The sequence below is a fragment of the Hordeum vulgare genome, chromosome 4H (assembly GCF_904849725.1).
Source record: "Hordeum vulgare subsp. vulgare chromosome 4H, MorexV3_pseudomolecules_assembly, whole genome shotgun sequence".
Lineage (NCBI taxonomy): Eukaryota > Viridiplantae > Streptophyta > Magnoliopsida > Poales > Poaceae > Hordeum > Hordeum vulgare.
In genome coordinates, this window is record NC_058521.1 from 2350509 (window position 1) to 2376218 (window position 25710).

Genomic DNA, 25710 nt, shown 5'->3' on the forward strand with positions numbered 1-25710 from the left:
TAAATTTTGGAACAATAACGTTGTTGCCAAAAAAGGTGGACGCCATGCGTATCCAACAATTTAGACCTATCTGTTTACTAAATGTTAGTTTTAAGATTTTTACTAAGACAGCCACCAACAGATTAACAAAGATAGCTGATTCAGTGGTTCAACCAACACAGTCATCATTCATGCCTGGGCGACACATTTTGGAGGGTGTGGTTGTTCTGCATGAAACGCTCCATGAAATTCACACAAAGAAACTAGACGGAGTTATCTTTAAAGTGGATTTTGAAAAGGCTTATGACAAAGTTAAGTGGTCTTTTCTTCAACAAGCCTTACGTATGAAAGGATTTAATGAAAAGTGGAGACAGCAGGTTGACACATTTATCCAGAAAGGGAGTGTCGGAGTCAAAGTTAATAATGATATGGCTAATTTTTTTCAAACACATAAGGGGTTAAGACAGGGGGATTCAATGTCCCCAATACTCTTTAATATAGTAGCAGACATGTTGACAATACTTATTGAAAGAGCCAAAGAGAAAGGACAAATAGGTGGTCTCATTCCACATTTGATAGATGGAGGTGTGTCAATTCTACAATATGCGGATGATACAATCATTTTCATGGAACATGATATGGAGAAAGCGAGGAATATGAAATTAATTTTATGTCTTTTTGAACAACTTTCAGGGTTAAAAATAAATTTTAACAAAAGCGAACTCTTATGCTTTGGGAAGGCAAGAGAAGAGCAAAATGCTTATCGACAGCTATTTGGTTGTGAGATGGGCTCTCTACCTTTTAGCTATCTTGGGATCCCTATTCATCACAGACGGTTAACAATTAAAGAATGGAAATGTATTGAAGAAAGATTTGAAAAGAAGCTAAGTTGCTGGAAGGGCAAGCTTATGTCATACGGAGGTAGATTGGTTTTAATAAACTCTGTTTTAACAAGTCTACCAATGTTTCTCCTGTCTTTTTTCGAGATACCGGCAGGGGTACGGAAAAGACTGGATTATTATAGATCTCGTTTCTTTTGGCAAAATGATGAGAATAAGAAAAAATACAGATTAACACGTTGGGATATGATTTGTAGACCCAAAGATCAGGGGGGTTTGGGGATTGAAAATTTAGAAGTAAAGAACAAATGTCTACTGAGCAAATGGTTATATAGAATTTCCACAGAGACAGAGGGTATGTGGATTCAAATTTTGAGAAATAAGTATCTCACATCAAGAACTCTAGCTCAAGCTACAATTAGACCCAATGACTCACCTTTCTGGAAAGGGCTAATGAGGATAAAGAGTACTTTCTTTCAAAGGGTGAAATTTGTTGTAGGGGATGGTACATTAACAAGATTTTGGGAAGATACTTGGCTTGGGGATTCACCACTTGCTTTACAATATCCCATGCTCTACAACATTGTGCAACGTAAGCAGGACTACGTGTCCACAGTCTTACAATCGACACCTATAAATATGCACTTCAGACGAGCACTGGTAGGCGCACGTTGGGAGGCATGGATACATCTAGTAAGAAGGTTGATACAGGTACAACTATCTGATCATTCAGACAGCGTTAGATGGACTTTAACTGTCAATGGGGTTTTTACAGTTAAATCCATGTACACACATCTGGTTAATTCAGGACCATTAGCTAGATCGTTGCATATTTGGAATATCAAAGTGCCCTTAAAGATTAAAATTTTTATGTGGTTTCTACACAAAGGTGTGGTATTAACCAAAGATAATTTAATTAAGCGTAGTTGGAGAGGTAGACCCAATTGTTGTTATTGTGATCAATATGAAACTATCAGCCACTTGTTTTTGGACTGCCCCCTTGCAAAACTACTTTGGCGCACTATCCATATAACTTTTAATGTCATCCCACCTACGTCCATCAATGATATGTTTACAACGTGGCTCAATGGAGTGGACGTTAAACTATCCAGACTTATTAGAATAGGGATTTGTGCTCTCTTGTGGGCTATATGGAATATAAGAAACGACATAATATTTAATGGAAAGAAATTCAACAATTTTTTGCAGGTCATTTGTCGAGCAACGTCCTGGATCCGTACGTGGTCATCACTCAGTCTTGCGGACAGCAGGGAGCTTATGGCTACTGGGTGCAACCGGTGGGAGATGGTCGCACGGGTTATCTTCAACCAGTTTGGATGGCGTGCTAGTAATAGACTGGGTGTATAGGCATCGGGGTCTGCTATTAGTTACGCCGGATGTGCGTTCTTGCTTAAGAGTCTGTTTAGTTTCAGATTCATTTTATTTTTTCAGCCTTCAGGATTGTTTGGAACTATTTTGTCACTTTCGATGTTTAATAATATGGCTGCATGCATCGATTGATGCAGAGGCCGGGGGATCGTTTCCTCCTTTTCAAAAAAAATAAAAAAAAGACTCTTTGCAAAAGATTCTAGCGCAGCCATCGTAATGCTGAATACCTGATATAAATGATCTCAGGAATTTGCTGAGAGAACTCACCGTGTGGAATTTTCTCCATTTTCTGTCCCCGTGAGTCAGTCTCTGATAGGAATGGTGTTGTCCTGATCCCATGGCCATCCATTGATTGGTGCCTAATTGTTGAGCTCCACGTTTATTCCTCTGCCGTGCATTGCATGGTGTTGAACTGTTGATTGTCCCAATCATAACAATTTTCAGCCACAACATCTGTATAAGAAAAGTATGTGTGCCAAGACCAGGACCAATTAAAGACTTGGAAAATATTATAGACCATACATACATTTCACTTGTGGGTGAACTCAAGATGAACTACTCTATCCATTCCATTGTTGTTTCCATCCTGTAGGTAGCTGCTCTCTCCCTTGTCCAACCAATATGGCTGCCCGAGCAGCTGCAGCAATTCTCTGCCTGTTGATTTTCCATCTAGCACCATCTCCATCCCATGCTCAAGCGAGGATACCAGGTGGGAATGGAACCTGCATCAATGGGGAGCGGGATGCGCTTTTGTCCTTCAAGGCAGGCCTTCTGGATCCTGCTGGTGGTCTCTCGTCATGGCATGGTGAAGATTGCTGTCAGTGGGATGGAGTCCGGTGCAGCAGCAGAACAGGCCATGTCATCAAGCTCAACCTCCGCAACACCTACGCACCTGAGTACTACAAGTACAGCCTGAGCTTGTCAAGAGATGAGATGAGCCCCTCTTTGGCTGCTTTACAACAGTTGAGGTATCTTGATCTGAGTTGGAATGATTTCAATGGCGCAAGCATACCTGTGTCCCTTGGCTCTCTGGAAAACCTAAGAGCATCTCCAACAGGCGTCCAAAAACTGCTCCGCGCGTTAAAAGATTTGTTTTTTGGGCGCCGGACTGCTCCAGCAGAAGCTGCAAAACGCTGCGCGCGCTCAAAAACGCTATCGCGCGCAGCATATTTGGTGCGCCGGCTTGCGCGCGCAGCAAACTCTGAGCGGCTGCAGATGGGACCGCTGGATCGGACTGGATTGGGTGCCGCACTAGCGCGCGTCTGTTGGAGATGCTCCGGTCCCCGCGCTTCAAAACTGCTACAGTGACGCGCTAAAAAATTTATTCGGCGCGGATTTTTTGCGCTGCCGTTGGAGATGCTCTAAGGTATCTCAACCTCTCATTGTCAGGTTTCGGTGGGAGAATACCTTCTAAACTAGGCAATCTTTCAAAATTGCAATATCTTGATGTTAGTGGGCGATATTATTCCGATAGTAATCTGCACGTGGTGGATCTTGCATGGTTGGAGCGTCTCCCATTGTTGAGTTATCTTGACTTGAGCTATGCAAACCTCAGGGCTCCTATGATTCAAAGGAATTCTATAGGATTTTTGGAGGATTGAAACCCTTAGAATTATTTCCTACGTTGGTCCTTTGAATCATAGGATTGAATCCCATAGGAATTTTACCTATGGAATCTTTTGTACTACATTTCATAGGAAATCTAACATCCACTCCAACTTTTTTTTACAATTCATTTGTTTTTCTTGTGGCATCAAACACTCCTTACTAATCCTATAGGGTTCAAATGGACATGCCACTTCAATCCTCTATTTTTCCTATTCATGCGTTTTGAAAATCATGCGAATCAAAGAGGCCCTCAGTCTTGTGCGGGATTGGTTCTACATGGTTAACAAGCTTTCTCCTCTGAAAGTTCTCCGCTTACAAAATTGTGGGCTTACCAGCACAAGGTCTGCTACTTCAAAATCAAACCTCACACGTCTCCAAGTCCTTGATCTATCATCCAACTCGTTTAACGCATCAATAGAGCACAACTGGTTTTGGGATCTCACAAGCCTTAAGGAGCTTCACCTTATAAATTTTGACTGGTATGGATCTATTCCTGAAGAACTAGGATACATGACGTCCCTGGAAGTAATAAATTTTGGTAACAACTATCTCGTGGGTTTGATACCGGGAAATTTAGAAAATTTGTGCAATTTGAAAGAACTGTATTTCAATGGTAACAACATTAGTGCGAGCATAGGGGGTTCATGGATCGGTTGCCAAGGTGCTCATGGAGTACAATACAAATCTTGTCAATGTATAATTCAAAATTGACCGGGAAACTACCAATCTGGATTGGGAACATGACCAGTCTCGTTGCTTTTGAAGTTAGTGGTAACATGATAACCGGTATAGTACCACTAGGATTTGGAGCATTTGGTAACTTGACGTCGTTGTATCTCGGAACCAATAAATTAAATGGTGTACTCGTTAAGGAGCATTTTTCAGGTTTACTGAATTTACAGCATTTGGACTTGTTGGATAACTCCTTGAAAATGGATATAGAACCAGAGAGTGGATTTTCAGCTCCCGGGTGCCTAGGCACCCTCTATGAACAGTAAAATCAAAAGAAATAGAAAATAAAATAAGAAAAATCTGAAACTTTGCAGCATCAAAGATGATGAAAGTTTGTAGGTGTTTGCAAGTTTTCATGTTAAAAAACTATTCGAGGAGCTCTACGCACAAAATATTTCAATGCTTGAAGTTTTGAGCACTTTTTAGCTGTAATCTGCAACTTGTTTGTACATCTTTCTCTACATGATATTTTGACATGAAAACTTGTAGGAACCTACAAAGTTTGATCATCGTTGATGCTGTAAAGTTTCAGATTTTTCAGATTTTGTTTTCTATTTTTTTTGATTTTACTGTTCATAGAGGGTGCGTAGGCACCCGGGAGCTATCACACCTTTCTCTTATTCTAGCCTTGAACAACAATGACCACTCCGGTGAATTCCCTAAATTTCTTCAGAGTGCCTCAGAATTGATGTTCCTTGATCTTTCATACAATAGGTTCTTTGGAACATTGCCAAAGTGGTTACCAGAAGACAAGACAGTTTTGAAAATCTTGAGGTTGAGATCAAACATGTTTAGTGGTCATATCCCTGAGAACCTTACTTGCCTTGAACATCTTTATCATTTGGATATAGCCCATAACAATATATCAGGAAGCATACCAAGGTCGCTATTGAACTTGAAAGCAATGAGAGTCATATCTCAAGAAATGAAATATATTGGTTATGTTTTTGAGGAGAGCATACTAGTCACACAGAAGGCCAAAGCGCGGATGTTGGTCAGTGTGATTGATATTGGACTTGTGCCAGATGAGGTCCTTTGGGTTTATGTGGGTATGAGGTATACTCTTCGCTTAGAGATTGAGAGACCTCTCATGGTTGTTGATGAGGAGAAACAAATAGATGCATATATGTTTGATGGGGATGATGAGTCCCGTGCTAAGGAGTCAGACAAGGACGGGGTAGCCTCCAACCATGCCGTTTTGCCGAATGATCCTAAGACACCGACTGCAGGTGGAGCGGGTATGTCCGCACCGGTAACACAGGTGCGTTTTGGTTCTTTGGAGCCGGCTTCTGCACCTGCAAGGTTCGTTGCCTCGGCGAGGGACGCCGGGCTGGGTAGAAAGGTCCGGTTGTCTATTCCTGGGAAGCAGAGATCTTCGACGGCATTGCATCCCTCTTCGCCGGTGGTTGGGTTGCCGTCAGTTTCTTTGGAGCAGTATTTTGCTAAGGCTAAGGGTGACTCCATGCTGCCGCAGCAGGTTGAGCCAGGCATGGAGGTAGATGCCACTGTGGAGGAGCACGCTCTGCAGGGTGGAGGCCAGGGAGTAACGTCCCAGTCTGTTGGGGCGGTAGCGACGTCTGCTGGAGTACCGGATGCTCCAACAGATGTGCTGGTGGCAGCTGATGCTCTTGCGCCAGTGGAGGTTGCCGATCAGCAGAGGACTCAGGATTCGGGAGTGATGTTTCAGCTAGACTCTGTGCTGCCTCAGCTGGCGACAGAGGAGGGGTCGGCGCCTATTTCGGCCTCACAGGTGAGTCCGATTTTGGAGCCAGTTGAGCAGGAGGTGGCATCTTTCACGGAGGAGGTGTCAGCTACTTTCCCGGCGCCAGAGGTGAGTCTGATAGTGGAGCCGGTGGCGCAGGAGGTGGCATCTTTCACTGAGGAGGATGTTGTTGCGTTTGGGGGCCTCACAAATCCCATGACTCAGGACAGGCGTTCCAGTCAGCGTATTCAGATGCAACCTGACGCGGATGACTTGCAGTTGGGCCGTGCAATGCGAGCTGCAAAAATTAGAAATGCGGAATACTCCACAGGTATGTCTTTTCACAAAGACAATTCTATTCTGCATTTCTCTCCGCATGATATTATTGATAATGCTGCCGATATTGGGGTCTCCTTGGGTGATACTGGTAGGCAAATTTCGAAATCAATTAATGACCTTCTAGACTTAGAAGTAGATAGGGCTCTTGACATTATTCGAAATCTTGCGGCCGTTAAACCTATGAATGATTCTGCGATTAATGAGCTGGGGGGTCTGAACACTCTATGTGAGAATTTAGACATCACTGCTGATTTGGAGGAGACAGAGGCTTCTAACATACAACTAAGTTCCGAGGAGACACTTTCTTCGCCAGTTGACCTCAAAACTTCTGGTTATATGGACCAGGAGGTTCTGGAGAAACCAAAACGACCTTGGAAACGGAAGGTATATCCGGTTTCCGCGGTTCGAAGGAGTGCTCGCGCTAGGATTGCCAAAAAATTTTATGATGAAAGATGAGAGGCATCTTTTGGAATAGCAGAGGTCTTCGGGACTTGGCTAAAATAAGATTTCTTGCTGAGGCAACGTTAGAGCATCACCTCGATTTTATTGCGCTCATGGAGACTGGGAGAGACAATTTTACTTCCCAATTTTTGAGTTCCTTAACCGCGGGTGTGGATTTTAGCTGGCATTGTCTCCCTCCAAGAGGAAGATCCGGTGGGATCTTACTTGGAGTAAGATGTGATACACTTCATGTTCAGGAAGTGGTACTGGGGGATTTTGTGGTTAAATTCCGAATTAAATCCAAAGTGGATGGATTCCAATGGGCTCTGGTTGCAGTGTATGGGGCTGCTCAACAGGAGCTTAAATCTGAATTTCTGGCTGATCTAGTTCGGATATGTGATGAGAAATTGCCGCTGTTGATTGGTGGTGATTTCAATATCATTAGGAGAGCTGACGAAAAGAACAATGACAATTTTGATGGCAGATGGCCTTTTATGTTTAACTATATTATTGAGAGCCTCGATCTTAGGGAGATTGAGCTCTCAGGTAGAAAATTTACTTGGGCCAACTCCCTTCAAAACCAGACTTTCGAAAAACTAGACAGGGTTCTTACTAGCACTGAATGGGAACAGAAATTCCCCCTAGTAACGGTGCGAGCGCTTCAGAGAGCAATTTCGGACCACACACCTTTGCTGCTGGACTCTGGTAGTGCTATACATTTGGGCAACAAATTAGGTTCCTCCTTTGAGCTAAGCTGGTTTACTAGGGAGGGGTTTTTAGATTTGGTTGCCCGGGAATGGAATCAAGAGTTGGGTGGGTCATCCAACATTGATAGATGGCAAAACAAAATTAGACATCTTAGACAATACCTTCGTGGTTGGGCTAAGAACGTCTCTGGGAGCTATAAGGATGAGCAAGACAGGCTCATTAAACTTATAGACGATCTCGACCGTAAGGCTGAGACTATTATCCTGGATTTTAATGAGAGATCATTAAAGAATCAGGCTGAACAACGTCTTAGAGCTCTCCTTAGAGAAGAGGAATCGAAATGGGCGAGCAGAGCTAAAGTTCGGGCGATTGTTCATGGGGATAATAATACTAAATTTTTTCACCTGATTGCTAATGGCAAGCATCGGAAAAAGAGAATCATTCAGCTCGAGCAAGATGAAGGAACGATTGTAGGTCATGAGAACCTAAAATTGTATATCTCTAATTATTACAAAAAGTTATTTGGTGCTTCTGACCATAGTTTTGTGACTATGGATGAGCATCAAGTGGCGGATATACCTCAAGTCGGAGAGTCTGACAATGAGTTATTATCAGCCCCTTTTACGGAGAAAGAGGTGTTGGAGGCTATCGGGGAGATGAAGAGTGGTAAAGCTCCTGGGCCAGACGGGTTTCCGGCTGAGTTTTACAAGAAATGTTGGCATATTATCAAGGAGGATCTTATGGCAATGTTTCATGATTTGTATGCAGGTCAGCTTCAACTCTTTCATTTGAATTTTGGTACTATTACGTTGTTACCAAAGAAAGAGGGGGCGACTCGTATTGAGCAGTTTCGCCCAATCTGTTTGCTTAACGTCAGTTTCAAAATTTTCACGAAGGTGGGAACAGATAGGTTAACAAAGATGGCACATTCCGTTGTGCAATCTACGCAAACAACCTTTATGCCTGGGCGGAACATTTTGGAAGGTGTCGTTGTGCTACATGAAACACTGCACGAAATCCATTCGAAGAAACTTGATGGTGTTATCTTCAAGGTGGATTTTGAAAAGGCCTATGATAAAGTCAAATGGTCTTTTTTGCAGCAAACCCTTCGTATGAAGGGGTTCGATGAGCTCTGGAGAAAGCATGTCGATTGTTTCATCAAAAATGGCAGTGTCGGGATTAAGGTTAATGATGACGTAGGTCACTTCTTTCAGACACTCAAGGGTCTCCGGCAAGGGGACCAAATGTCCCCTATTCTATTCAACATTGTTGCTGACATGTTGGCCCTTTTGATTAAGAGGGCTAAGGATAAGGATATGATTGGGGGCTCATCCCGCACCTTGTGGGTGGGGGAGTTTCGATACTACAATATGCCGATGACACCATTCTGTTTATGGAACATGACCTGGTTAAAGCTAGGAATTTGAAACTCATACTTTGCCTGTTTGAGCAGCTATCTGGGCTGAAAATTAACTTCAATAAAAGTGAGGTGTTCTGTTTTGGTAGAGCCAAAAGTGAACAACACACTTATAATCAATTGTTCGGTTGTGAAACTGGGAAATTACCCTTTACGTATTTAGGGATTCCTATTCATCACCGACGTTTATCAAACAAGGAATGGAAATGTATCGAGGATCGCTTTGAGAACAAGCTGTGAGTTGCTGGAAGGGCAAGCTTCTTTCTTATGGAGGACGGCTAGTGCTGATAAACTCAGTACTAACGAGTATGCCCATGTTTCTCCTATCCTTCTTCGAAGTTCCCGTTGGGGTACGGAAAAGACTGGATTTCTATCGATCCCGGTTCTTCTGGCAAAGTGATGAGCTTAAGGTCAAGTATAGGCTGACTAGATGGGATATTATTTGTAGACCCAAAGATCAGGGTGGTTTAGGAATTGAAAATTTAGAGATTAAAAATAGGTGTCTACTCAGCAGATGGCTGTTTAGATTATCTTCGGAAACCGAAGGTATGTGGGTACAAATTTTGAAGAACAAGTACTTACAGAACAAATCATTATCTCAGGTTACAGCTCATCCAACGGATTCTCCTTTCTGGAGAGGGTTGATGCGGACTAAAAATGCTTTCTTCTGTAGAACTAGATTCATCATTGGTAATGGTGAATCGACTAGCTTCTGGGAAGATACTTGGTTAGGGGAGATGCCTCTAGCATTTCAATATCCGCAGCTGTACCATATTGCACAACGGCAGCAAGCATCCGTTGCGTCAGTACTTAGCGAGATTCCTCTGAATATTCAATTCCGCAGATCTCTTATTGGGAGTAGATGGATCAGCTGGCTGCATCTTGTGAGAAGGTTGATGGATGTCAACCTGTCTCACACTCCTGACCGTGTATATTGGAAGTTGACTAGCAATGGAATATTCACGGTTAAATCGATGTATTTGAATCTCATCGATTCTACACCTATTCCAAAATCGGCACATATTTGGAAGATCAAAGTCCCTCTTAGAGTCAAAGTCTTTATGTGGTTTGTTCATAAAGGGGTAATTCTAACGAAAGATAATCTTGCCAAGCGAAATTGGAATGGTAACTCTAGATGCAGTTTCTGTCCGGCTAAAGAAACAATACAACACCTCTTTCTTACTTGTCCTATGGCTAAGCTGGTTTGGCGTTCGCTACATATTGCTTTTAACATCATTCCTCCAAACAGTATAACCACGTTATTTGGGATGTGGCTAAATGAGGTGGATGTACATTCTGCTAAACTTATTTGCGTGGGGTCTTGTGCACTGTTGTGGGCAATTTGGAATTGCAGGAATGACTTGGTGTTTAACAGACAACGCGATTTTCACTTCCTGCAGGTTATTCACAGAGCTACCGCACTGATCCGCACTTGGTCATCACTCACTCCTGTGGTCGCCAGGGAACCTATGGGTACTGGGTGTGTCCGATGGGAGATGGTAGCACAGGGTATCTTCAACCGGTTTGGATGGCGTCATGTTAATAGGATAGGTGTTTAGTCATCTATTTATTTGTTTGCCATCTCCGGCTTGGGCATGAGTAATGCCTTGTATCGTTCTTTTCTTCTTTTCCCTTTTTGCTTCAGACATTTTGTACTCGGTGGAGACTTTTTTTGGCTAATAATATATGGCCGTATGCATCACTCGATGCAGAGGCCGGGGCTCGACCTCCTTTTCTAAAAAAACACAAAAGGCCAAACACGTGAATATAGTGTTTACACCTACATGTTACTGGTGAATTTTGACCTGTCATCTAACAATTTAACAGGACAGATACCAGAGGAAATAAGCTTGCTAATTGGGCTTACAAATCTGAACTTATCAAGTAATCAGTTGACCGGCAAAATCCCAAATCAGATTGGTGATCTAAAGGAGTTGGAGTCACTTGATCTGTCCTACAATGAGTTATTTGGTGAAATCCCATCAGGTTTGTCGGCCCTAACATCTCTGAGCCACTTGAACTTATCAGGCGCGATACCATTCGGGCAACAGCTGCAGGTACTTGACAACCTGAACTATACCTACATCGGCAACCCCGGTCTCTGTGGCTACCCTCTCTCCAAGAACTGCTCTGCTAGTACTACTGATGCAGACGACCATGAAGATGCAGATCATATATCATATCTCTACCTTGGTATGGGCATAGGATTTGTGGTCGGCCTTTGGGTGGTGTTTTGCACCATGTTACTAAGGAGAACCTGGGCGATTGCGTACTTTCAGGTCATCGACAAGCTGTATGACGAGGTTTATGTGCGGCTTGCTATAACTTGGGCTCGCCTGATGAAGAAGACCCAAGACGCGCAGCGTGAGAATCCTGCTTGAGGTGCAGTTGAATTTGTCCAGGAGCTGTATGTTAATGATGCCGTGTGGTTTGGAGAATAAAGTGGTACTTTAGTGTGTGTAATGCTACTGCTACTACTATGTACTATTTGTCCAGGTGCTGTACTTATAACGTATTCTATGTATTTGAACAAGTGAAAATGTTGCATGAAGTTTGTAAGATGTCATGATTTGTAAACAAGTTCCTATGCTGATAAATTAGACAGGCGCCTTATTGTGTAAGCGCGAACACATGATTTGAATCCCGACGAATACATACTGTGCAAAAAAGTAGAACGACCCTTTGTATCTTGTCAGATAATGAACTCATGGAAAGCACTCTCGTCATTTGTGGCCCATTGCATCCTCGACGCCGTGTGGAAATCTGTTACTAGGTTCAGCGTGCCATTCGTGATCAGGATATGTACAGGCGGGCATGCACCTCACCTGGCCAGAGTGTCCAGCTACAACTTAGAATTATGGTTCACATGGCATGGTCTCTAACCATGCATTTCACAGTTTATTTGTTCTTTTGATAACCCTGGTTTCCCAATTATGCAGGAGATAGCCGAAGAATACTGAAAAAGGCTTTCGCTCTGTTTTATATATAAAGCAACAACCACTGACAAACAGAACCGATACAAACCACAACACAATTATGCAGGAGATAACTGAAGAATGCCGAGAGCGGTCTGGTGGACATCAGTAGCCTTCCTAAATTGTGTTGTGGTCTGTGTTCCTGCCTGCACTGCACTAATCAAGGAGACAACATCATTTTGCATTTTGCAGGTCAGTATGCTGAGTATATCTTAATTAGTTCCAGCTGATCACAGACATCTGATCTATTTTAGCTTGGTTCAGTATCTGACCGATAGTATAAGCGCAACCTTAGGTGCTCTGTGTATTAGTTGGTCCAGTAGCAGCTCAGGCTCCCTGTCTGCAAGCTATCGTCATTCCTGTATCTTACTCCTATGTAGTACTACAGTTCGACTCTGAGTCTGAAACTCTGAATGTGAAGCAATATTGATTAAGGGCTGACGCTGCTTGATAATTCAACTTTGGGTGCTTATTGATTGTTCACTTGGCAAACCAACGAGATGGACACTGATGCTAGAATGATAAAATTAAAGGTAACATACCTCAGTTTGATCTTTTACTTTGATGTAGTCTCTACAGCACTATGCAACATGTCTGATATATTTGTTTGCTCCGTAATCAAGAAGTTACTTTTGTTAGGAAAGCAACTTATCTTCATTAAACGCCCAAGGGGCATATATATATTACTCATGACTTGAGGTGCAAGGAAAGTAAACATAGATTAATAAGGACTCCTAGACTAATACTAATACTTCCTAACCCCCCCACCTCAAATGCAAAGCGTATACAATAACATTGCATTTGAAGAAGTGTAATACTAAAAAAATGATAATCCAAATCCACGTCTTGAGAGTGTCGTCGTAGCATGAAGAGTCTTCAAAACTTGTCGAGTCGTCGAAGGAGATAACGAAGAGATGGCACATCAGAAGTAGACACCGCATCACTTGAAGATACAAGATAAGTATCAAGAGAAGATGGGTTGTCAAAAGACGATGGCACATCAAGAGAATAAACCATTGCGCGTAAAATCTAGTCCACAACAACCGTCGGCGAAAGAAGCTCGGCGGATAAGACACCATGGACGTAGATCGACAATGCAAAAGAAGTCCAGGAAATCCTATAGAAAACAACAAGGACAAATAAGCCATAAAAGTTGCATAGAAAGGATCAGGACCAAAGAAAGGCTGACGGACTAAGGTATGGTGGACTCGCATGGCATGAGAAAATACAAAATATCAACGGATTTGGTGGACGCAGCGGAATTATAGAAACTAAAAGAACTAGGAACAACGGGGACATGAGCACCACGTAGTAGCAGGGAACATCACCACGTATGAGCACCACATAGTAGCAGGGAACATCACCACATAGTATAGGAGGAAGCAGCTAGCAACAACACGTAGTAGCAAGGAACATCACCACATAGTATAGGAGGAAGCAGCTAGCAGCAGCACGTAGTCAGGCCAGCTTGCGACAGTAGACGGAGCAGCATGCCTGCAGCAGCAAAACGCAACCAGCCGCTAGCAGTAGTTGAAGGAAGAGCCGCACGCGGGCCATCCCGAACTGGCGCACAGGGGAGTGAACGTGGCGCAGTAGCCAACTAGGTCGAGCCAGTCAGCCAGAGATTTGACCCATTGGGCGGATCGGGTCGGCAGCCTGCCATGCGGGCGATCATGGCTGGACAGGCGCACGTCACGGGCGGATGGTCATCACGACCGCAAGTTACGGGCATCACCATCTTGGATCTGGCGAGCGGAGATCCAATCGGGATCGGGACAATCCTGGTCCAGCGGTAGGAGACGGGGAGTCCAGGAGCAGGGCCACCGTCCGGCGGCGCGACCTGGAGCGGCGGGAGATGAGGCGCCGCGACCTGGAGCGGCTGGATCCAGGAGCTGCAGCGGGATCCGGCGGGAGCAGGAAGAAGAAGCCTCTCGCCTCCCTCCGCAAGATCTGGAGCCAGCCTTGACTGGGGCGGCCCAATCTCCTCACCTGGAGAGAGCCTTGACCAGAAAGGACCTGGGTAGGGCGCGTGAAGGGGGAGGGAGAGCAGCGCGAGACGACCAGAGGACGATGGCGGCATCGCGAGGGGAGGGTGTCTGGCCGAGAGGAGGTTGGTGGCGGCGCGAAATTGGATCTGCCCGAGTTGCGCCTGCGAAAAAATAACCTAAGGCTCTAGTACCATGTTAGGAAAGCAACTTATCTTCATTGAAGGTCCAAGGGGCATATATATATTACACATGACTTGAGGTGCAAGAAAAGTAAACATAGACTAATAAAGACTCCTAGACTAATACTAATACTTCCTAACAACTTTTTTCTTTTCTTTTGCGGTGTGAAGGGAGTTTTTATTGCAATATAATAGTGTTACAATCGAGAGGCCACAACTCCTCAATACAAGGTGAAAGTGAGTTCAATCACACAGCTGTAGTTCTCTCGAAGCGGCTATAACTGATCAACCGATCTGCAGCTCTAGATCCATTCTGACTACGATGAATTTTCTGAGGTAAAAACTCCCTAGTAGTCATTAACCCTTTGATCTCTAACACTAATTGACTTACTGACCCAAAACAGACTTAAGCAAGCTGTTGTTTGATAAGACTGAATGAGCTTCAGATGAATCTGACTGGACAACCACCAAGGTTTAGAGTTGCTAATTAAACCGACATGCATGGGTTGGAGTTAACTGTTTGTGTGGCGCCGTACATGTTCTTCTTCCATTGTCGTAAATATAAATGCAGAAAAGAGTAGGAGTCGGAGAGACTCCGACCGGCTCCCCGACCCCGATCGATTTCTTTTCCTTTCATGAAAGCTACATAAGGGCATCTCCCGCCGTTCCCCGCCCTGAAATAGCGGCGCTTGGAGCCGAAGCGGCGTTAAAATCGGCTTGGGGGGCTCGGGTTCCCAGCCGCCCCCCAAGTTTGTCCCCCAGACGATGTTTTTCAAATTGAAACCGAACCAAATTCAAAGAAATTTAGACGATTTTGGACAAATTTTAGACGATTTCATTAAAATTTGTACAAACTTAAAAACACATGAGAGCGGTGGCTTGTTGCCGCCCTCGATGTGCTCGAGGACGGTGTGAAGCGTGCTCCCAGGGACGCCCAACCACTGATGATGGCTGTCGGAGTTGAGGCGAGTTGGTTGGCGTGGCGGCGCTGGAAGTACGCCGTCCACGGAGGAAGATTGTCTACGGCGTACCTTTCTTCCTGCCGCGTGCTCCGACAAAGACGCCCGGATGCGCGCCATCTCGCTACGGCGTTTCGCGGCGGATGGCGGAGGGGGCACGGAGACTCCTCCGACGCTCAATCTCCAGACGCCCGACGCACGCATGTCTGGCGGCACCGGGTAGTTGGCCTCGTGGAGGGCGTGCGCCTCCCACTCGTGCAACGACCGCCGGCCGAAGCCGTTGGTGGCCGCTCCGTCACCGGAGAACCACCCTGCCGTGGACTCGGGAAAGTTTCCGGCAGTGGAGTCGAGAGAAATGGGAGAAGAGGATGGAAGGGGCGAGCATGCGGCGAGCGGCGGCAACGCGCCACTTTTAAGGTTTAGCAGGCAAGGTTTGTGTTAAGGTTTAGCACTCGTCGATAATGGTTGATTCTCTGTTGTGCCGTGGGCCTCGGTACGCACGCCGGTGCGGTGTGTCGGGTTGTTTGCAGAGTCTTAATATTATGATCTTTCCACAACATCCCACATCTATTTGTGTCTCTGGTGGTGTTGGTCTTTTTGCCTCCTATCTTGGTCATGTCTTCTTCAGGATGACAATTTTTTCTCATCTTCTATTAACAAGGTTACATGTATGGTTTTTGGTCCAGTTTACCTCATAAACAGGGTCAACTTATTTAGGTTTTTGATCCGGGTTTCCCTTATAAACTGAATCAGCCAAAGCTCAAGGGGTGGCTCTTGGCTATGACAGCTTTTTGAGCAATATATTCAGGTGGGGATCCTCTCCCCCCGGTGATCGTTCAAAAAAAGATTTCTAAGGATCACGATAAGAAACTTTACTTATCATCTTGCTACTGCCATGGATCTATTATTCCTTGAAAATTGGGAAACATGCCGTCCCTTCAAGTCATAGGTTTTTGTTGAGAAGCGAGACAATCTGTTTATTGAAGCACCATCGGACAACCCGGCAATTTTTCTGGACGTGCAGCTACGGAGAGAACATTATAGGTGGGATATCATGCCTAGCTATGATTCTCAAGAACATTATAGTTGGGGTATCAACGCTATTGAAAATTGGTAATTAAATGTGTGGCTGTTAACCTTAAAAATTGGTACTGATATTTCACCTCGGTTGATTGAGACAACCTGATTGTTCTGCACCTGATTTGGAAGGTTAATGCTGAACTGAGATGGCGCGATTCTTTTTGAGCTCCTCGTCTATTCCCTCTACCATGCATTGCATAACAAAGCCGAGCCACAACTTGTGTGTAAGAAAAGTATGCGGCCACAAAATTCCTGACAAAAGTCACCGTGCGAAAATTACTCCATTTCTCTGTTCCTTGGGTCGGTCTTTGATAGAGATGGTAGTGTGCTGGTTCATGGCCATCCGTGGATTGGTGCCTGATTTTGTAGTTCCTCGTTTTATTCCTCACACGTCCATTGCATTTCCATGGTTCCTAAGCACATATATAAGAACTTCCAGCCATAGATTCTGTATAAGAAAAGTATATATATATATATGTGTGCCAAGACCAGGACCAAGACTTGGAAAATACCGTACACCATACATATATTGTGATGGCTGCATGCATCAATCGATGCAGAGGCCGGGGCGATGCCTCCTTTTCGAAAAAAATACATATATTGTGCTTGTGGGTGAACCCAAGATGAGCTAGCTGGTTGCTGCTCTCTCCAACCATTGTTGTTTCCCATCCACGTACTACCATCTCACCGTCGTCCAACCAATATGGCTGTTGAGCATGGGCATCTCGCCCGAGCAGCTGCAGCAATACTCTGCCTGTTGATTTTCCATGTAGCACCGTCTGATTCCCATTCTCAAGCCAGGGGATCAGGTGGGAGTGGGACTACAACCTGCATCAGCAGGGAGCGGGATGCGCTTATGTCCTTCAAGTCAGGGTTTTTCGATCCTGTTGGCCTTCTCTCGTCATGGCAGGGCCAAGAGTGCTGTGAGTGGAAGGGAGTCAGGTGCAGCAACAGAACAGGCCATGTCGTCAACCTTAACCTCCGCGGCAATTATATATATGATGTGCATGACTTCTTGAGCTTGTCCAAGGGTGGGATGAGCTCCTCTTTGGCAGCCCTGCAACATTTGAGGTATCTTGATCTGAGTGGGAATTACTTCAATGGCACAAGCATACCGGTGTTCTTGGGTTCTCTGCAGAATCTTAGGTATCTCAACCTCTCCTTCTCAAGTTTCAGCGGGAGAATACCTTCGCAACTCGGTAATCTCTCAAAATTGCAATATCTTGATGTTAATCAGAATTATTACTATGATTCCTATAATCTGAGCGTGGTGGACCTTGCATGGTTGGAGGGTCTCCCTTTGCTGAATAATCTTGACATGAGCGGTGTCGACCTCAGTCCTGTGCTGGATTGGATTTACATGGTTAACATGCTTTCTTCTCTGAGAGTGCTTCGCTTAGCACATTGTGGCCTTACCAAAACAGTGCCCGCTACTTTAAAATCAAACCTCACACATCTCGAACTACTTGACCTGTCATCCAACCTGTTTAACACATCACTAGAGCACAACTGGTTTTGGGATCTCACGGGCCTTAAGGAGCTTCACCTCTCCTATTGCAAATGGCATGGACCTATTCCTGAAGAACTAGGAAATATGACCTCCCTTGAAGTCATAGATTTGAGTGAAAATGGACTAGTGGGTTTGATACCAAGCAACTTAGAAAATTTGTGCAATTTGCAAGTGTTGCTGTTCGAACAAAGTAACATTAGTGCAAGCATAGGGGAGTTCATGGATCGACTGCCAAGGTGCTCATGGAGTACAATACAAGTGTTGTTGATGTCACAGACAAATGTGACAGGAAAGCTACCACTGGGAGTTGGAGCACTTGGTAACTTGACAGTGTTGGATCTCAGTGAAAATAAACTTGATGATGTTCTCGTGAAGGAGCATTTTTCAGGATTATTGAGATTAGAGCATCTGGACTTGTCGTACAACTCCTTGAAAATGTCTATTGACCCAAATTGGGTTCCACCATTTCGACTAAAAATGGTAAACTTACATTCATGCCCAGTTGGCCCCCATTTTCCAGAGTGGCTTAGATGGCAGACCAACATTGATACGCTTATTCTCGCAAATACAAGTTTGGTTGATGTTCTTCCTGATTGGTTCTGGGTGACATTTTCCCAAGCTTCACTCTTGGATGCATCAGATAACATGTTGCGTGGTTCATTACCAAAAAATCTACAACACATGTCAGTTGATAGTATATATCTGGGGTCCAATATGCTTACCGGTCAAGTTCCACAGTTCCCTATAAACATATCATGGTTGGATCTGTCATCAAACTCTTTCTCGGGTTCGTTGCCATCAAAGCTAAAAGCTCCACTCCTTGCCATGTTATTGCTGGATAATAATCAAATTACGGGAACCATTCCATCATCCATGTGTCAATTGACTGGTCTGATGCGGTTGGATCTATCGGCAAACAACTTAACAGGACATGTTTTGCAGTGTTTGAAGCAGTCAGATAACAATTTTTTAGTGTCCGACACAAACTCTGCGGACCAATTTGGTTCTAGCATGCACACTCTATCCTTGAGAAACAATGATCTCTCAGGTGAATTCCCTAAATTTATTCAGAGTGCCCCGGGATTGAATTTCCTTGATCTTTCATACAATAGGTTCTCTGGAGCATTGCCAAATTGGTTACCAGAAAAACTGCCACAATTGCAAATCTTGAGGGCGAGATCAAACATGTTTAGTGGTCCTATTCCTAAGAACTTTAGTTGCCTTGGAGAACTTTATTATTTGGACATGGCCAGTAACAATATATCAGGGAGCATACCGTGGTCTCTATCAAACTTGAAAGCAATGAGAGATACATCTAAGTATGTGGCACACCTTGCTTATGAGGATAGCATGGCAGTAATCACAAAAGGCCAAACACGTGATTATACTTTTAAAGTCTACAGTCTAGTGGTGAATTTTGATCTGTCATGTAATAGTTTAACAGGACAGATTCCAGAGGAAATAAGTTTGCTCATTGGGCTCACCGGTTTGGACTTATCAAGTAATCAGTTGACTAGCAAAATCCCAAATAAGATTGGTGATCTGAAGCAGTTGCAGTCCCTCGACCTATCCAACAACAAGTTTTCTGGTGAAATCCCGTCGAGTTTGTCAGCTCTAACCTATCTGAGCTACTTGAACTTGTCATACAACAACTTGTCAGGCCCGATACCATCTGGGCCGCAGCTGCAAACTCTCGACAACCAGATTGATATCTACATCGGCAACCCTGATCTCTGTGGTTACCCTCTCCCCAAGAATTGCTCTGCTAGTACCAATGATGCGGAGCAAAGTGTCGACCATGAAAATGGAAATCATGTCGTGCCTCTCCATCTTGGGATGGGCATGGGGTTTGTGGTTGGCCTTTGGACGGTGTTTTGCACCATGATACTGAGGACAGTCTGGGCGGCTGCCTACTTTCAGATCATCGACAACCTGTTTGACAAGGTTTATTTGTGGGTGCCGACAGCTTGCGCTCGCCTGATGAATAAGACCGACGACGACGCAACGTGAAGGACCCCGGCATGTACTGTTGAACTACTGAATAGTTGTATGTTATTGCTCTGTAATTTGAAGAATAAGTGGTACTTTCGTGTGTGTATTGCTACTATGTACTACTAGTGTCTGATGCTATTATCAGCTACCTGTAAAGTTACTTAATGTACCGTGGCACAATGTATTGTATGGCTTGAATCGAGTAAAAATATTTGATAATGTTTGTAAGATGTCTGTAAGAAGACAGGATCAGCACCTGAGGGCAGTCAGTACTCGGGCATTACGACGGCCGGGGAGGTGTAACTGGTGCTGTGCCAACCAGAAGCAACTCCGGCCGTTGCTCGAGCTCTACATGCAGGCTAGGATCCTTCCTGAATCTCCTTTGAACGGGTTCTACTTTGAGTCTGAATGTGAGTGTCTCAAGAGTTGACACCTTCAGTTAACTGTTACCTTGTAACTCCTGTTTCCCTGTCACTTCTTCCTTTATCTTGTATTTTCTTTCCTTTTCCTTATTTACATTAATTTTAGCGTCTCTAGTTCCCTGTCTGTTCGTGCAATTTTAACCTGATTTCGTCGACGGAATTCGACCGGATCCCAACTGTCAAGGTGCTATTTCTCGTCCATTAATGATGCACTTAGTACTGAAAACTGGCAATGTGTAGTAGCTGTTACACTTGCAATTAGTGATGCAATAGATTCAGAGTGCTCAAGTGCTTAGTGATGGTGTTTTTCATACAAGATTGATGAGTGGCAAACGAATTAGGATGCTACTGTACTGCCTGCTGCCATGTTTGACCCTGTTGATTGAGACCTGTTAGCTAGAGACAACCCTTTTCAGGGAAGTAGAGAGAGACAACCAAGGACTTTGGTTGGAAATTCTAAATAAGAAAATTCAAAGTGTGCATGCCCAAGCCAAGACTTGAGACAGCAATATCCTAGACCATATACTCTCTCCGGTTATTCCATTGCTGTTCCCAATCGCTAGCTAGTTGTTTCCTCCCTCGTCCAAGGTCCAACCAATATGGCTGCTGAGGCTGAGCTTGGGCATCTCGCCCGAGTCGCTGCAGCGATACTCTGTCTGTCTGCTGATTTCCCATGTATCAGTGTCAGAATCCCGTGCTCAAGCCAGGATATCAGGCGAGACCGGAGCCTGCATTAGCAGGGAGCGGGACGCGCTTCTGTCCTTCAAGGCGGACCTCCTCGACCCTGCTGGCCGTCTCTCGTCATGGCATGGCCAAGACTGTTGTCGGTGGGAGGGAGTCCGGTGCAGCAACACAACAGGCCATGTTGTAAAGCTCGACCTCCGCAACACCTACATACCAGACTTCCCCTACACCTACATCGACCAGATTGAGCAGAGCCTGAGCTTGTCGATAGACGATATGAGCGCCTCTTTAGCTGCTTTGCGACATCTGAGGTATCTTGATCTGAGTGGGAATGATTTCAACGGCACTAGCATACCTGTGTCCGCGCGCTCTCTCGAGAACCTAAGGTACATCAACCTCTCGTCGTCTGATTTTGGTGGGAGAATACCTTCCCAACTAGGCAATCTCTCAAAATTGCAATATCTTGATCTGAGTGAGAATGGATATTTTGGTAGCAATTATTCGAATAGTCTGCACGCAGTGGACCTTGCATGGTTGGAGTGTCTCCAATCGTTGAGTCATCTTGACATGAGAAGTGTGGACCTCAGTGTTGTGCATGATTGGGTTTACGTGGTGAACATGCTTTCTTCTCTGAGAGTGCTTCTATTAAAATATTGTGGCCTTATCAGCACAGTGTCTGCTACTTCTGCTACTTCACAGTCAAATCTCACACATCTCCAAGTCCTTGATCTCTCATCCAACCAGTTTATCACATCATTAGGGCTAGTTGGCTGCCTCCGCCTCCGCCCGCCTCCCACCTCAGATCGGATCGCCTCCGCCTCCGCCCGCGCCCTTGGGCGAGAGCTCCGTCACGCAGCCTCCCACCCGGCCGCCCGCCCCCATCAGGAACTCCTTCGGATCGGCACGAGAGGCTCGGCTCCAGAGTCAAGCGCTCATCTCGGTGATACGCACCAATCTGGAGACATGCACCGCGCCGTTACCGGACCCCCTCTCCGCCCCCCTCCCGCTTCGCCGCTGCCGGAGGGGACGCCGGTGAAGCCGTGCGCGCCCCGGGGATGGCGGCGGCGGGGCCCCTCACGTCGGCCCTCGGGCTCTGACGGTAGCGCCCTGCGTCGGCGGTTGCGGAATCCGGTGTGATCTCGCCAATCGGCGGCGGCGGAGGGCGGATCCGGGGCTCCATGGTCGGATCTGGCAGGGCACTCGGCCCTGGTGGTAGGGAGCGGCAGCCGGGCGCGGCTGCGCTGGTCGGCTGGGCACGAGCGTGTCCAGGGCGCGCGGTGCAGTGGCCTTGGCTGGGGGTCGTGATGGTGCGTGGCGGCCATGCTCAGCGGTCGGTGGCGGTGGATATCCAGCGTAGCTCCGGGAGAAATCCTTGCTCCGGTCTTCATCGAAGCCGCGACGGCGACGCCCGCGGGTGCCGCTATCTTTCTTGGAAGTGTCGCTGTGGAGGTGTGCTGTTCCCCTTCGTCGGCTACTGCCTGCACCGCCACCTACGCACACCAGGTCCTAATCTGTGGGCCTCTCTCCTGCGGATTCTTGGCGGTGCCGGCGTGGTTGCCGGGGCCCTTCCTGCGGGTGAAGCCGGTGGAGGAGATTCGGATTGGGGGAAACCCCTTGGTTGGCCCAGGCCGGCCGCGCCGACGACGACGCTCAAGGGCGCCGTTATTCTTTTTGGAGACGTCGGTATACATCTGCTCCTCTGCTCCCCTTCCTTGCCTCTCGGGTGAAAATCCTAACTCCGGTGGGCGGCGGCGGCCTTGACGTCGTGACCTTCCTGAAGGCGTCGCCTTGAGGGCCGAGTGGTGGTGGGCACTGTGTGGGTCCTGAACGGTTGCTGGTGGTGGGCACTGCTTCGGGGGAAACCCTAGGATCTGGTCTTCCAAATCGGAGGATGGGGGAAACCTAGGATCGGTCTTCCAAACCCTAGGATCTGGTCAAGGGCGCCGTTTCTCTCTTGGGAGCATCGTTTGTGGAGCAGCGCTGGCAGACTAAGGCAGGAGGTGGAGCGGCTTCGTCTTGCACGGAATTTTGGTGGAGCTGTCAAGTCATGCCTGGCCGACAGGTGCTACGCTGAGTCATGCCTAGTTGGCAGGTGCAACGCACAACAGATCTTCCAGAGTCTTCGCATCTCGACGGATGAGCGCATGGCGGTGGCGCCGTTGGGCGTCGTGGTGACGTCGACGGATGATTGGACTGGCAAGGATGATGCGGATCTCTTTCCTAAAGATGGGTCAGTGGTTCGAGGATGATGGCGGCTGGTAAAACGTGTGCGTGAGGTGTGCGTTTTAGGTGTGCTGCACCGGCTGTTGTTCCCGATACATTATGTGGATGGATTGGAAACAACACCGGTCTTAGATATGTGGAGTGAGAGCACTCCACATTATCGAGTTTGTAGGTGTGAGTGGTGGCTTTGGGTGGATTGATGTATATTCTTGTTATACCTTTGTGAAATAATTAATAAGATGATTGCATGCATCGATTGATGCAGAGGCCGGGGGTTTAACCTCCTTCTTTAAAAAAAAAATCACATCATTAGAGCACAACTGGTTTTGGGATCTCACAAGCCTTAAGAAAATTTACCTGGAATCTAGCTACCAGGATGGATATCTTCCTGAAGAATTGGGAAACATGACGTCCCTTGAAGTCATAAATTTTGGTCAAAATAATCTTGTGGGTCTGATACCAAGCAACCTACAAAATTTGTGCAGTTTGGAAGTGCTGATTTTCAATGGTATGAATATTAGTGCGAGCATAGGGGAGTTCATGGATCGATTGCCAAGGTGCTCATGGAGTACAATACAACTCTTGTCAATGTATAATTCAAAATTGACCGGAAAACTACCAACCTGGATTGGGAACATGACCAGTCTCAGTGTTCTTTATGCCGGCGATAACATGATAACTGGTACTGTACCAATGGGAGTTGGAGCACTTGGTAACTTGACAGAGTTGGATCTCAGCAACAATAAACTCGATGGTGTGCTTACGAAGGAGCATTTTTCAGGCTTATTGAAATTAGAGGATCTACAATTGGGGAGCAACTCCTTGAAAATGGATATGGAACCAAACTGGGTTCCTCCATTTAGACTAAAGTCCATCGGCCTACAATCATGCATAGTGGGCCCCCGTTTTCCGGAGTGGCTCAGATGGCAAACCGACATTGATGCTGATCTTGATGTCACAAATACAAGTTTGGATGATGCTATTCCTGACTGGTTCTGGGTGACATTTTCCCATGCTTCATCCTTGTGTGCATCAGAAAACATGTTGCATGGTTCATTACCGGCAAGTCTACAACACATGTCAGCTCACAGTATATTTCTTGGGTCCAATAATCTTACTGGTCAAGTTCCGCGGCTCCCTATAAATATAACACATTTGAACCTGTCTTCAAACTCTTTCTCAGGGACATTACCATCAGTGATAAAAGCTCCTATGCTTGAGGCGTTGTTGCTGGCAGATAATCAAATTACAGGCACCATTCCATCATCTATGTGCCAGTTGACTGGTCTAGCTCGACTGGACCTATCTGGAAACAAATTAACAGGAGATGTTATGCAGTGCCAGAACAGGTCAAATAATATTTCTTCAGTGTTCAGTGCAAACTTGGAAGATCAATTTAGTTCTAGCATGTATTCTCTATCCTTAAGCAACAATGATCTCTCAGGCGAATTCCCTAAATTTCTTCAGAGTGCCTCAAAACCGAGGTTCCTTGATCTTTCATACAATAGGTTCTTTGGAACATTGCCAGAGTGGTTACCAGAAAAAATGCCACATTTGGAGATCTTGAGGGTGAGATCAAACATTTTTAGTGGTCATATTCCTAAGAATCTTACTCGCCCGTAACAATATATCAGGAACCATACCATCCTCTGTATCAAACTTGTCAGCAATGAGGGGCATATATCAGAAAAAGTCACACTATATTTTGGAGGAGAGCATAGCAGTAATCATGAAAGACCAAAAACGTGAATATGCCTTTGAAATCTACCAGCTACTGGTGAATTTTGATTTGTCATGTAACAGTTTAACAGGACGGATTCCAGAGGAAATAAGTTTGCTGATTGGGCTTAACAATCTGAACTTGTCAAGCAATCAGTTAACCAGCCAAATCCCAAATCAGATTGGCGCTCTGAAGCAGTTGGAGTCACTCGACATGTCCTACAATGAGTTATCTGGTGAAATCCCATCAGGTTTCTCGGTTCTAATATCTCTGAGCCACTTGAACCTGTCATACAACAACTTATCAGGCGCGATACCATCCGGGCAACAGCTGCAGGTTCTCGACAACCTTAACTCCGGGGAGGAGTCTCGGCCACCACCACCGCGGGCCGTCCGCCTCGGCGCAATGCTTAACTCCGGGGAGGAGTCTCGGCTCGGAAGTGGGTGCGCCCAGCTTCTCCTGACTTTCCGATTAGTTCTAGGGTGAATAATAGGCGGGATTTGATACCTTTTTTGGGTTGGGGTTCCGAACCTGCAAAATGCGAGTGAATTAGTACGTACTGAAAACTGGCAATGTCTATTAGCTGTTGACCATGCAATTAGTGACTAATCAATCATGATGCAGTACATTCAGATTTCAGAGTTGCTCAACTTTTAGTGGCGGTTTTTTTCATACAAGATTGCTGAGTGCTGATGCGACCTTGTAGTGTCAGTTTCACCTTTGTTGACTGAGACAACCCACCTTTTTCAGGCAAGTTGGAGGCAATCCTGGACTTTGCTTGGAAATTTCCCTTTCTGAATTGGATTATTGCACTTTTTTTGTGT

At 45.6% G+C, this 25710-nt stretch overlaps 1 protein-coding gene and 2 pseudogenes across 1 annotated transcript; all 3 read left to right on the top strand.

Moving 5' to 3' along the window:
* The first annotated feature begins 2751 nt into the window (after positions 1-2751).
* LOC123448244 lies at positions 2752-11937 on the top strand (annotated as a pseudogene).
* A 4979-nt stretch (positions 11938-16916) lies between these two features.
* On the top strand, positions 16917-20510 carry LOC123446849 (receptor-like protein EIX2). The gene has a single exon (XM_045123386.1). It carries the CDS (start codon positions 17039-17041, stop codon positions 19853-19855), a length of 2817 nt encoding a protein of 938 aa, XP_044979321.1. The 5' UTR covers positions 16917-17038; the 3' UTR covers positions 19856-20510.
* A 110-nt stretch (positions 20511-20620) lies between these two features.
* LOC123448253 lies at positions 20621-25372 on the top strand (annotated as a pseudogene).
* The last annotated feature ends 338 nt before the right edge of the window (positions 25373-25710 follow it).